Source organism: Diabrotica virgifera, chromosome 5, assembly GCF_917563875.1.
Source record: "Diabrotica virgifera virgifera chromosome 5, PGI_DIABVI_V3a".
Lineage (NCBI taxonomy): Eukaryota > Metazoa > Arthropoda > Insecta > Coleoptera > Chrysomelidae > Diabrotica > Diabrotica virgifera.
In genome coordinates this window covers 189,133,301-189,147,072 of record NC_065447.1, presented here as the reverse complement: position 1 = coordinate 189,147,072, position 13,772 = coordinate 189,133,301, and the positions used below count along the sequence as shown (strand labels likewise).

The 13,772-nt window shown below is 35.2% G+C and overlaps 1 protein-coding gene across 1 annotated transcript in view; it reads left to right on the top strand.

The window, feature by feature from the left end:
* Positions 1-13,772, top strand: part of LOC114330212 (cytochrome P450 4g1-like) — a 70,775-nt gene that overhangs the window by 8,937 nt on the left and 48,066 nt on the right. The window contains exons 2-5 of the mRNA XM_028279532.2: positions 788-989; positions 10,549-10,658; positions 10,722-10,812; positions 12,702-12,884. Of these exons, the coding sequence (XP_028135333.2) occupies positions 788-989; positions 10,549-10,658; positions 10,722-10,812; positions 12,702-12,884 (586 nt within the window). The remainder of the gene's footprint in view (positions 1-787; positions 990-10,548; positions 10,659-10,721; positions 10,813-12,701; positions 12,885-13,772) is intronic.

Genomic DNA, 13,772 nt, shown 5'->3' with positions numbered 1-13,772 from the left:
TTTTTTATTCATTCTCTTATGTTGGATAATAAAAAAGTTATGTATTTTAACAACTAGCCATGTTCTTCATTAATACAGGGTGTTTCTAGATAAGTGCGGCAAACTTTAAGGGATAATTCTGCATGAAAAATTAACGGCCGTTTGCTTGATAAACATATGTACGCAAATCCTTCTTTTCCGAGATACGGGATGTTTAATTTTTTTTACACACTGACGATTTATTTATTGCCTTAAAACCGGTTGAGATATGCAAATGAAATTTGAAAGGTTTCAAGAGATAGTTATTGTATATTTTTTGACATAAAATTGAGAAATTTTTATTCACTATTGGCGTGCATACGGGTAACATGACCGGGTAATATGACCCGTTTTCACGGCAATGGTTAATATAAGATTCTTAAATGTACGTCAAAAAATGCGCAATAACTACCTCTTAAATCCTACCAAATTCCATTTGCATATCTCAACCGGTTTTAGAGCAATAAATAAATCATCAGTTTGTAATAAAAAATTTAACATCCCGTATCTTGGAAACGAAGCATTTGGGGACATATGTTTACAAAGCAAATGATCACTATTTTTTCATGCAGGACTACCCCTTAAAGTTTGTCGAGCTTCTTATAAAAAGGAGTACAGAATTACACTCAGAAGGGCTCTGAGCTGAACGAAGATTATGTTGAAAAATAAATAAATTTTTCCACAATTTTTGTGCTTTTTATCTTGGGTCGGGTACTTCTGGAAATACCCACGTATAACAAACATTTCAATAAAACTTTATTTCTTTCAGGTTCAACCTCTTGAAACTGAGACTAGTTCAATTCTTACTAGTCATATACCTCTAATATTGATTGGAGTTATCTCAGCTCTATTAGCATACCATTACTGGTTTAAAAACCAACGATATGTTCAGTTGGGCAATAAATTCCCAGGGCCCGCCACTTTACCATTAATTGGAAATGCTCACTTAGCCTTTGGAAAATCTGCTCACGGTAAGTGTATTCGACGATATAGAAAACAACCATATATTTATATCTTGGTGTAAAATATTAGGCCTGGATCCCGCATACCAAAAAAAAATTTGATTAATAGCAAGCTAAAAATTTGTTAATAGCTTAATGGTGTCTAGTCGGAAAAACTTTGATGCATGGGAACACTGGAACAGGGGAAGTTTTAATTGTGGAATGTGATTTTAATTGTGGAATGTGTCATCCTGACAAGTTAATGATTGTGAAAACTAGCAGGTTGTTTTCAAGTTTATTCAATAGCAAACTTTATATACCGGGTGTCCACTTATATTTCCCCCATTTTAACTGCCTATAACTTCTAAACGGCTCAAGATAGAAATATGCCGTTTTCGCTGAAAGGTTTTATTTGAGTAAACGTTTTGTTTGAATGAATTGAATTTTTTATATCGCTTTAAAAAAATAGCGGATTTTTGAAAAAAAAAACGTTGTTGAATTTTTTTTAATGAAACACCCAGTATATCTTTTTGTAAATTGAAAGAAAGGACATTCACCTATCCAGTGATATAAATTTTTTTAAATATGTTGTCAAATGACTGAGCAATTAATTTTTAAAGTGAGAGATGCAATGTGAAAATCACATAAACGAATATCAATTTGCTTAGTTATTTTAATCATTGTAACAAACCAGCCCCTTGTGCGACGTCTATGTAAGGGGTGCGTCTGGCCACCAGCGACACATGCCTTTCCGGGAACCGATACTTAAGTCGCCCTAAATAGTGCCCTAATATGTGTGGTCTTCTCTGACCGTTGCTTATGTTTTAATGTTTTGCAGATGTAAGAAGGACACACAGACACTATTCTTAGTTTGTGTTCTTAGTTAGCATTCAACTTTTATACCGTACATATGAAATACAACGTTCGATCCTTTTATCGTATTTTCATTATAAACAATTCCAAAAACCTGAGAATAATAATTATCGTGGAGCTTACCTTTATAAAGTACGTAAATCGTTCAGCTGGACATAGGGAACATACATTGTATATATTTAGATACATAAATACATACCAACCAACCAAAGCCATACAACCAACTGTTGGTTGTAAACCTCTCACCTGATCACAACAATCTTGTGCAATTTCCGAGCAAGGATGATATACATCCACATGTGATATTTATAATCTTAAGACATCGACTGAATGTCGACTACTATATAACATATAATGTAGCAATAATGTTATTTAGAGGTTTTTACACCTATTGAAGTGGCTAGTTCCAATTACTTGTACACTGGACGTTTACACTGATGATGGTCAGTTTGACCGAAAACGTTTTGTACTTCTACTCCCTTGTGGATAAATTTTAAAAATTTTAATAAATTCATATACCTACATACAACAGAAGTGTTTACTTCATTCCACGTTAAACTAGTTCATTATCAATTTTACGAAAAAAGTTATTCTTTATAAAATGCTCTACCTGGTCTAAAATCTAAGATATAACTAACACATATCAAACTTTTGCAATTTTATACGAGGTATGTAGAAAACATGAATTTTACTTAGGAGTTAAGTGCCTTTATTATTTACAATATTTTAGTTAGAAGGATATAATTGAACACTGAAACATATTTTGTAATTCCAAACAATTTTTCTGAATAACAATTTTCGATATTGTGAAATATAAAGGTACTTTACTCTTTTAATGAAATTCATATTTTTTGACATACCTCGTATAAAATTAATAAAACTTTGATAGTTGCATCTTAGATTATAATATAGGATGCAGAGTATTTTATAAATAACTTTTTTTTCGTAAACTGATAATAAAAAAGTTATCAATAGGTTTTAAGTTACGCAGACATACTGTCATCATCATTCTCTTTGCCTTATCCCTATGCGGGGTCGGCTTCCCTAATTGCATTTCTCCACACAATTCTGTCTTGGGTCATATCAATGTTGATCCCCTTTACCAACATGTCCTGCCTTATCGCCTCCCCCCAGGTCTTCTTTGGTCTTCCTCTCCTACTCCTTCCAGGAATCTGCACTTCAGCTATTCTTCGTATTGGGTGATTAACGTCTCGACGTTGAACATGACCGAACCATCTTAACCTATGCTCTCTCATTTTGGCATCAATTGGTGCCACACCTAGACTTCCCCTAATATACTCATTTCTAATTTTATCCTTCTTTGTCACTCCACTCATCCATCTAAGCATTCTCATTTCCGCCACATGCATTCGTTGTTCCTCTTTCTTTTTCACTGCCCAACATTCAGTTCCGTACATCATAGCCGGTCTTATGGCTGTTTTATAGAATTTTCCCTTCAGCTTCATTGGAATTTTTCTGTCACACAACACACCACTCGCTTCTTTCCACTTCATCCATCCAGCCCTAATTCTACTGCATGCATCTCCATCTATTTCTCCATTACTCTGTAATACGGATCCTAGGTACTTAAAACTATTGCTTTTCACAATCATTTCACCATCCAAAGATACCATTTTATTTGTACTAGCTCCATCTTTAAATGAACATTCCAAATACTCTGTTTTTGTCCTACTAAGTTTTAAACCTTTTTCCTCCAGAGCTTGTCTCCACTGTTCCAGTTTTTGTTCTAAGTCTCTTTCACTATTTCCTACTAACACGACATCATCAGCATACATTAAGCACCATGGAATGTTACCCTGTAGTTTCGCTGTTATCTGGTCCAAAACTAATGAGAATAAATACGGACTAAGCACAGAGCCTTGGTGCAATCCTACTTTCACATGAAATTTATCAGTCTCTCCCACACCTGTCCTAACACTAGTCGTTACTCCCTCATACATATCCCTCACAATCTTTACATATTCACCAGGGACTCCTTTCTTATTGAGTGCCCACCACAGAATCTCTCGAGGAACTCTATCATATGCTTTCTCAAGATCAATGAATACCATATGAGCGTTTGTTTCTTTACTCCTGTATTTTTCTATCAACTGCCTTATAATGAAAATTGCATCTGTTGTTGATCTACCCTGCATAAAGCCAAATTGATTCTCGGATATTTCGGTCTCTTCACGTATCCGTCTGTCAATTACTCTTTCCCATATTTTCATGGTGTGGCTAAGCAGTTTTATAGCCCTGTAGTTTGTACATTGTTGTATATCTCCCTTGTTTTTGTAAACAGGTACCAGTATACTGTTTCTCCATTCGTCTGGCATTTGTCCGACTTCCATAATTCTATTAAATAGACCTGCTAGCCACCTTGTTCCTGTCTCTCCCAATGCTCTCCATACTTCCCCAGGAATATCATCTGGTCCTACCGCTTTTCCTTTCTTTATTTTTTGAAGCGCTTGAGCCACTTCCTCGTTGGTTATTTTGGTGACCATTGTTGCTACTGTCTCCGTTGACTCTACAGGCTGTCTGTCAAATTCTTCATTTAATAAGCTGTCAAAGTACTTTCTCCATCTCTTTTTGACTTCCCTTTCGTGAACTAGTATTTTATTATCTTCATCACGGATACATCTAATCTGATTAAAATCTTTTGCTTTCCTTGCTCTCTGTTTGGCTATTTTATATATCTTCGTTTCGCCTTCCCTGGTATCAAGTTGATCATATAGGTTTGAATAGGCTTCTGCTTTGGCTTTTGCTACTGCTACTTTCGCTTCCTTTTTCGCCACCATATAGTTTTGAAGATCTGTGTCGGATCTGGTTTCTTGCCACTTTTTATATAATTTTCTCTTCTCTTTTATTTTTCCTTGTACTTCGTTTGACCACCACCAAGTCTCTTTATCCTCAAACTTTTTTCCTGACGTTTTCCCAAGTATTTCAATAGCAGTCTCTCTAATACTACTGGCCATTTTTCTCCAAATTGTATTAGGGCTTCCTTTCATGTTCCAACATATTTTTTCTACTATTCTTCTCCTGAATAGACCTTCTTTCTCATCTTTCAGCAGCCACCATTTGATTTTTTGTGGTCCTCTCCGATATTTTTGTTTAGTTTCGCTTTTTACTTCGATGTCCAGAACAAGCAGCTTATGTTGTTGGCTTACTGTCTCACTCACTATTACCTTGCAGTCCTTGCATTCACGTATGTCTTCTTTCCGTATCATGAAGTAGTCTATTTGGGATTGATGTTGTCCACTTTTGTAGGTAATAAGTTGAGTTTCTCTCTTTTTAAAGAATGTGTTAACAATCGCCATATCCAATGCTGTTGCTAATTCAAGCATGTCATCTCCAGCTTCATTTCTAGTTCCAAAGCCTAATCCCCCATGTATTGTTTCATATCCTGTCTTGGTTTGGCCCACATGTGCATTGAAATCACCTCCTATTATAACTTTCTCCTCTGCTGGAATATCACTCAGTACGTCTCCTAATTGATCATAGAAAGCTCTTCTTTCATTCTCACCCAGACCTGTTTGGGGAGCATACACACAAACAACATTCAATACCTCTTTATCAATTACAAATTTCACTGACATCATTCTATCACTCGTTCTTACAACTTCTACTACGTTATCTTTCATTTCACTATCAGCAATTATACCAACTCCATTTCTAGTGTTACTACTCCCTACATACCACAATTTGTATCCTTCACCTAGTTCTTTCGCCCTTTGTCCTTTCCACCTAGTTACGCAGACATACTGTATAAGAGCTAAAAAAATTTTTTTTGTTAAACATTTATTATTGTTGAAGCTTATTATTAATAGTTATTTATGATATAAGCGTTAAAAGTACACGTTTAAGGCATGCATGTGAAAGTTTACAGAATGAGCGAAGCGAGTTCCGCAATTCACATGAGTGCCTTAAAAATGTACTTTTTAACACGCATATCATACAATATTTTTTCTACAAACGTAATTACAGGACAATATCTACAAAAACTTTTACTTGAACTTGACTGTGAACTTGACTGACATTCCATTTTTATATTTTTTTGACATTACATCAAAATTGGCTATACGGTCAATACGAACTGCAGTGCCATAAAAATTTTAAAACACTAGTGCGTTAAAGTAGCATTTTTAACGCTCGTATGGAGTGCTAAAAATTGCATTTTTAACATTGTTGTAGAAAAATGTATTTTAGGTAAGTTTTATAGAACAATGTTTTGATCACTTTGTATAAACATTTTTTTACTGGTAATTTTCGGTTTTTGTATTGCATTTTTGTTATTTTTCTTAGTTTTTTCAGACAGAAATAATTTATTCATTAAAAAGTAAAATAATTCAGTGCATTTTAAAGATTACATCCTAGGCTTTAAAAAAGCACCGATAAAACTGTAATAGATCTGTTAAAACTTGCGTAATACCGTCCTAAAATAGTGGTAATTTTGTAAAACTACGAAGTTTTCAAAAATTACATTTTTGAGACGTCGTATCATTTGAATTAAATTTTTGAGATTTTTTTTGAGAGAAACATCGTTTAGTAAGATATCTGAAAGGTAAGCTGTGCAAAATTGAGAGTTTCATAAGAAAAATTTTATTAGTTACACATTTTTAAATCATTTTAAAACCAAATTCATTTAAGTCTCATTTTCCGCCCACAGCATACCTATGCCCATACATTTTATTTTTTTATTACAACCATAAGATAGCTAAATTATTCTTCTTTCATGATCAATTTATAAAATTTCATTTGATCCATTAGTTAAAGAATTCCATTAAAATAACTCAACCGTGCACTTCGCCGTACGCTAGTTTACAGTGCGCCAATGTTTGTGAGAAGGGTGACTTTAGAGTTATAAATGAAAAATTATAGAAGCTACAGATTTATTTTTAGAAAAATCTTTATAGAAAATTTTTTTGTAAAATTTTCTGAATTTTTCAACGGTCAAGTCGGTTTTTTTGTAATTTAAAAAAACATCTAACTTCGCAATTCATTTGTTTATTAAAAAATGAAGCACCCACTTCTCGAGTAGAACTTTTTGATATGTTGTGTATTAAACATTTCTTAATGAAATTACAAAAAGTTGTATCTTGTTTGATTTTTTCCGAAGTGAAAATCTATATGCATTCCCCTATGAGACTAGAATTTTATTTTCAATCAAAATTAAAATACATTTGTGGCCACGTAATATTCATATCAGCTCTTTTGCAGCTAGAATAGCGTGCGCCACTCAGTTTTAATACGTTTTGCAGTATTCTTGTATCAGAAGTTTTTAAAGTTTTTAGAAATTTTTATGAACTTGAATGTAGTAATGTTGCTTAATTAGCTGTTAAGTGTTATAAATAGTTCAACCATTATCGCCGAAATGGTCTAGTGGTAACGACACTAAACTTGGTATCGGGTAAACCGAGTTCATATCCCAGCTAACTCTATATATATTTTTCAATATAATTTCTTGTGTCCATCGAATGTACACTAGATTTTTTTATTTGAAATAGATTGAAAAATATATAGGAAAGGCTGGCAAATAAACTCGGATATCCCCCTAGTTTAATTTTATAACCCCTAGGACATATCAGCGATATTGGTTAAGTGGATTATAATTTTGGAGCTCGATAACTTCTAAACGGTTTAAGCCATTTTCACCAGTAAAGACGCGTTTGAAATGTGTTGATAATTAATGTCTCATGAACCTAAGATTATATAATATGATTATAAAAGTATTATAGGATTTAATGAGCTTTAATAACCGTCTTTTCCCATACGCAATGAATTTGATGTATATGAGGCCTATAACATAAAGATTCGAATTTTCCCAAATATGTGGTATATGCCGCTAGATTCTACTGGAGACCTCCTACAAACGCTGTTATTGGCGCAATTCGTAGGTGCAAATTTTTGGAGAATTGTCAAAAAACCAAATTTTTCGGCTATACAGGGCCGTGTATATATCCGATCCTAACCACTTAGGAGACGTTTGAAATCTAATCTCAAGCGCTATTGATTTGATGTATTTGCAGTTTTCCTACTTCTCTTTGAACCTGGGATACATTACTCACCCAAAAAATATGCTCTGGTGTAAATACCCAGTCGTGTAGCTGACTTATGGGTGGTCAAGTCACAGAATACACTTGTTCTAAATCGGGCTTGACCCCTTCTTGAAACATATTCCACACACATGGTAGGTGAACCCAAGCGGGGATTTTTGCAGTTACTCGAGCACGTCAGATTATCATATGGGGAGAAACCTGGTACCCTGCAGATGCTCCTATACAAATATTGGCTCTTAACACAGGGAAGTTCGTTAAGGGGAACCCGAAAAAAAGGTCAATCTTTAAAAATACTCGAAATTGTGCGATTTGAGCGGGGCGTAAGGAAATGGGCGAGTCAAAAATTTCACAAAAAAGCGAATATTTCGCCAAATTAACGTCAGATCGAAAAACTAAAAATATGCCTTCAATATTTTTCAAAAGTATATCGAATGGTAATATACATTACCCCCCACGGAGAGGGGTAGGGGGTAAATTTAAAATTATATGTACAAACCTCGCGATATTTCGCAAAACAAACATGAGATCGAAAAAGTGCAAAATACACTTTCAAAATATTTTTGAAAAGTCTATCGAGATATTTATTCGAGACGTTTTTTCGAATTATGGATAGATGGCGCTAGAATCGGACAAAATGCTTGTTGGAAATGGAAAACTAAATTAAAAAATCGAAAGCCCCACTAAAATGGAAAACTTTACTTACACAATACACTTTACTTACTTAGGTTTTAGGACCTAATAATCACAACCCAATAGGTTCCCATAACGCTCGAGTGACTGAAAATTTAGCATACTTTGCTCCCTTAACAACATATCCACACACACACACACACACACACACACACACACACACACACACACACACACACACACACACACACACACACACACACACACACACACACACACACACACACACACACACACACACACACACACACACACACACACACACACACACACACACACACACACACACACACACACACACACACACACACACACACACACACACACACACACACACACACACACACACACACACACACACACACACACACACACACACACACACACACACACACACACACACACACACACACACACACACACACACACACACACACACACACACACACACACACACACACACACACACACACACACACACACACACACACACACACACACACACACACACACACACACACACACACACACACACACACACACACACACACACACACACACACACACACACACACACACACACACACACACACACACACACACACACACACACACACACACACACACACACACACACACACACACACACACACACACACACACACACACACACACACACACACACACACACACACACACACACACACACACACACACACACACACACACACACACACACACACACACACACACACACACACACACACACACACACACACACACACACACACACACACACACACACACACACACACACACACACACACACACACACACACACACACACACACACACACACACACACACACACACACACACACACACACACACACACACACACACACACACACACACACACACACACACACACACACACACACACACACACACACACACACACACACACACACACACACACACACACACACACACACACACACACACACACACACACACACACACACACACACACACACACACACACACACACACACACACACACACACACACACACACACACACACACACACACACACACACACACACACACACACACACACACACACACACACACACACACACACACACACACACACACACACACACACACACACACACACACACACACACACACACACACACACACACACACACACACACACACACACACACACACACACACACACACACACACACACACACACACACACACACACACACACACACACACACACACACACACACACACACACACACACACACACACACACACACACACACACACACACACACACACACACACACACACACACACACACACACACACACACACACACACACACACACACACACACACACACACACACACACACACACACACACACACACACACACACACACACACACACACACACACACACACACACACACACACACACACACACACACACACACACACACACACACACACACACACACACACACACACACACACACACACACACACACACACACACACACACACACACACACACACACACACACACACACACACACACACACACACACACACACACACACACACACACACACACACACACACACACACACACACACACGCGACGCGAACGAAAAACGGACCCAAAAAGGGGGGGCGCAAAATCGACACTCTTGGCTCAAAATATGGAACTGGCGAGTCTTTTCCTAAACTTTTAGATTGGATTTGGCTCATTTTTCAATTCAACAGACAGATTCAATGACAGTATCAAAAAGTTCCTATATATGTATAGTGTGGCATGTAAGGGGGTTGTGTGCCACTGGCGAGAACTACCGTCTTCTGAGATATGTATGTGAACAACAAAGTTTTTATTTTCTAAAAAATAAGTAATTTTGCTAATGTCCAATTTCAGGATTGTTTAGAGACGCAGTTCAATATTATGAAGAATTCAAAATTGATGTCGTTAGGTTTTGGCTTGGATCTAGATTGATCATTGGCATCGGAAATGCCGATGATATAGAAGTAAGTAATATAAATAGAAAATGTATATACAAGCACACTTATATCCCTTCTTTTTGGTCTCAGGTAATTTTAGGTAATAGTGTACATTTGGAAAAATCTTCTGAGTATAGTTTATTCGAACCCTGGCTTGGTGACGGCCTACTTATCAGCAAAGGTAAATATAAATATCTAGAGTCTTAGAATCTAAAAAGCATTTTATAAAAGTCACGACATTTTAAAATGTTATGGTATAACTTTTTATAGCACATTTTTTATATATTATGTACAGTAGAACCCCAATTACCCGGATGCGGATTATCCGTGCTGCGGATTTTATATTACTCAAATTGCATTTTTGAGGTTTTATCAAAATAGCGTCATCGTAAATCACTCGACGGTAACTCAATACGCCGAAAGAGAGACTAATAATGAAATATTTATTTTTTCTGTTATTTTTTATGGTAGCAAACATATTTATGTTTGTGTATACGTACATATGTATTATACATACGAAATACATGTTCGGATTATCCGTGTTTTTCAATAATTATCCGTGCCACCTCCGGTCCCGAGGAGCACGGATAATCGGGGTTCTACTATATATCTATCAATTATTTATTTTGCAATATATTTCAAACTTCGTAATTCCAGTTCTTTTCATGTATTCCATCACAGTCACGTCATCACGATTTATGTTTCTTTTGCACAATCCACGTTTTGCCGTGTAAGTTTTCCCATCATTTCTTATTATATTTTCCAAACATTTAAAAAAAAGACTGGTTCTATTACTGTTCCTTCATCCTATTTATAGTTATTTCTTTTCTTTTTCTCATCCTTAATATATCATAACTTTTGTTAATTAAGAATATTCCATTTTAAATTCTGTATGGTTTTTCCTATACACCTGACACCCAAAGTGGTCTACTATTTTTAAATTTTCTCTTCGGTGTTTGTGATTAAAAATATACCAACAACGTAAATAAATGAGTTGATCATTATTGCACATGTTGCATTTGTCTACTCTCTAAATAACAACAATAACGTAAAAAATAATCATTAGTAATCATTTTCTATGCATATTCTCTTTATTTAACGAACAGTAACACAACTGTATTCTGAAGCTATTTCTTTGTGGAATTTATCTAATTTTTTATTCTAACTGGGAAATAAATTAAGGACTGTCACAATTTAATTTAAAAAATGATTTTATTGACGTTTCGACTTCCACGTCGGACGTCGTTATCAAAATACAAAATATTACTAAATTAAACAAAAATGTTGCTGCTTAGTAAAACAATTCTCCTTATAATTTAATTTAATCTGGCACATTCATATCGACGATTCAGGAATATATTGCCAATATTTAGAGGTGCGTTCCTGGGATAACTTTATTGAAAGATAGTTCACTCAATTACATGAAGTCAACTTTAGCTCAAGAATATCCGTCACAAAAAATCGTTGCATGTGATTTATTTTTAAAAGGGCACACACATATAACGGTGACAGTTAAATTCTCGTGTTAATGATTCCATGGTAAATCACGAGCAAAAACCATGAAAAAACCTCATGAAGTCATGATACTATTTTAAGTCAAGTTGTGGCTTAGTTCCCAGTTAGAATAGTAAATAACATAATTGTCCTACATTAATGTCAATGAAATCAAAAAAACTGTAAACGTGTTACGAGATTAGCCACGGAGAATATGGTTCCATCAATTTGGAAAAGATCCACGAGGTCAAGATCACAAGCAACATCCACTAAAAAATGGATTAACCAAATTACCGCATTCGGAAAAATACTAATGCAAGATTTAAAAGAAAGTCTACACTAAAATCACGATAAAGATGCACTAGAAATAAACAAGCACGAGGAGCACTCCCAAATCATGATTTGGGAGTGCTCTCCGGGGTCAAAACTAAAGACAGATATATTTTTTCTTATTTTAACACCATCGTTTCCTTCAAAGATATTTATTTTGCAAACAGAACCTTTTAAGTTAGGATCGCTTGTATCGCAGAACTTTTTTTTTAATCTAATGTATATATTATTTTTTTACTTTTTCAGGCGAAAAATGGAGGTCCCACAGGAAAATGATTGCACCAACTTTCCACACCTCAATCTTAAAATCCTTCATGCCAGTCTTTAACAGAAACGCTATTGCTTTGGTCGAAACATTTAGAAAGGAACAAGGGAAAGTATTCGATTGTCATGATTACCTTAGCAGTACAACTGTAGATACTTTGCTAGGTAATATATTTATTAAAATATTAAATATTATTATAATAAAATAAAATATTTTATTATTAGGCTATTGATTATGTATTTTAGAAAGGAACTACAACGTTAACGGGGTTTTATTGTTTCATAGAGTCAATGGAACTCTATATATGAAAAAACCGCGGAGTGCTACCATTTAAAGGGGTGCGTTTTTGAGAAAAGGGTGAATTAGTCCCTAGGCACAAGGCAAATTAGAGTGAATTCTATTCACCTTTGGTACAAACACGTCTACAAAAAAATTGTTTCAGGTTAAATTTACTATCGAAATATCACATTTTAAAGTCAAAAATATTTTTTTATACAAAAATATATTTAAAAGAAAAGCAAGAAAAAAACACGAAAGGTAGCATTTTTGTTTCTTGCCCTACAACTTTTTTTCACGGGGATATAGGTATAGGCATTACTTCATAGGAAAAAAACTTCCATCCTTCCTCTTTAAAATGGCGTTCGGTGTAAGTCTGTATAATTTACAGTTTCCAAAATATGATTTTTCAAATTTCGGCACTCACAACAATTTTGGGCGATTTTCCTTGTTACTTCGCAAACATTGTTCTGTAACTTTTTTGTACGCAGCTTTAGGTACATGCAATGTTACGTTTAGTAGGAAGCAAAGTCAATTACCTTTAAAATGGTCTATCGTATAAGGCTGTATGACTATTTTTAAGTAAGATATGGTTTTTCGAAATTTTATACTTTTAATGATTTTTGATATATTTTACGATTATTTTTAAATTTCTCATTATAACTTTTTATTGTATACTTAGTGCAATAAAAAGGAAAGCTTATTTTCTTTACTTTAAAATGGTGTATTGTAAAATATTCTAGGTCTATTTTTAAACAAGATATGCTTTTTCATAG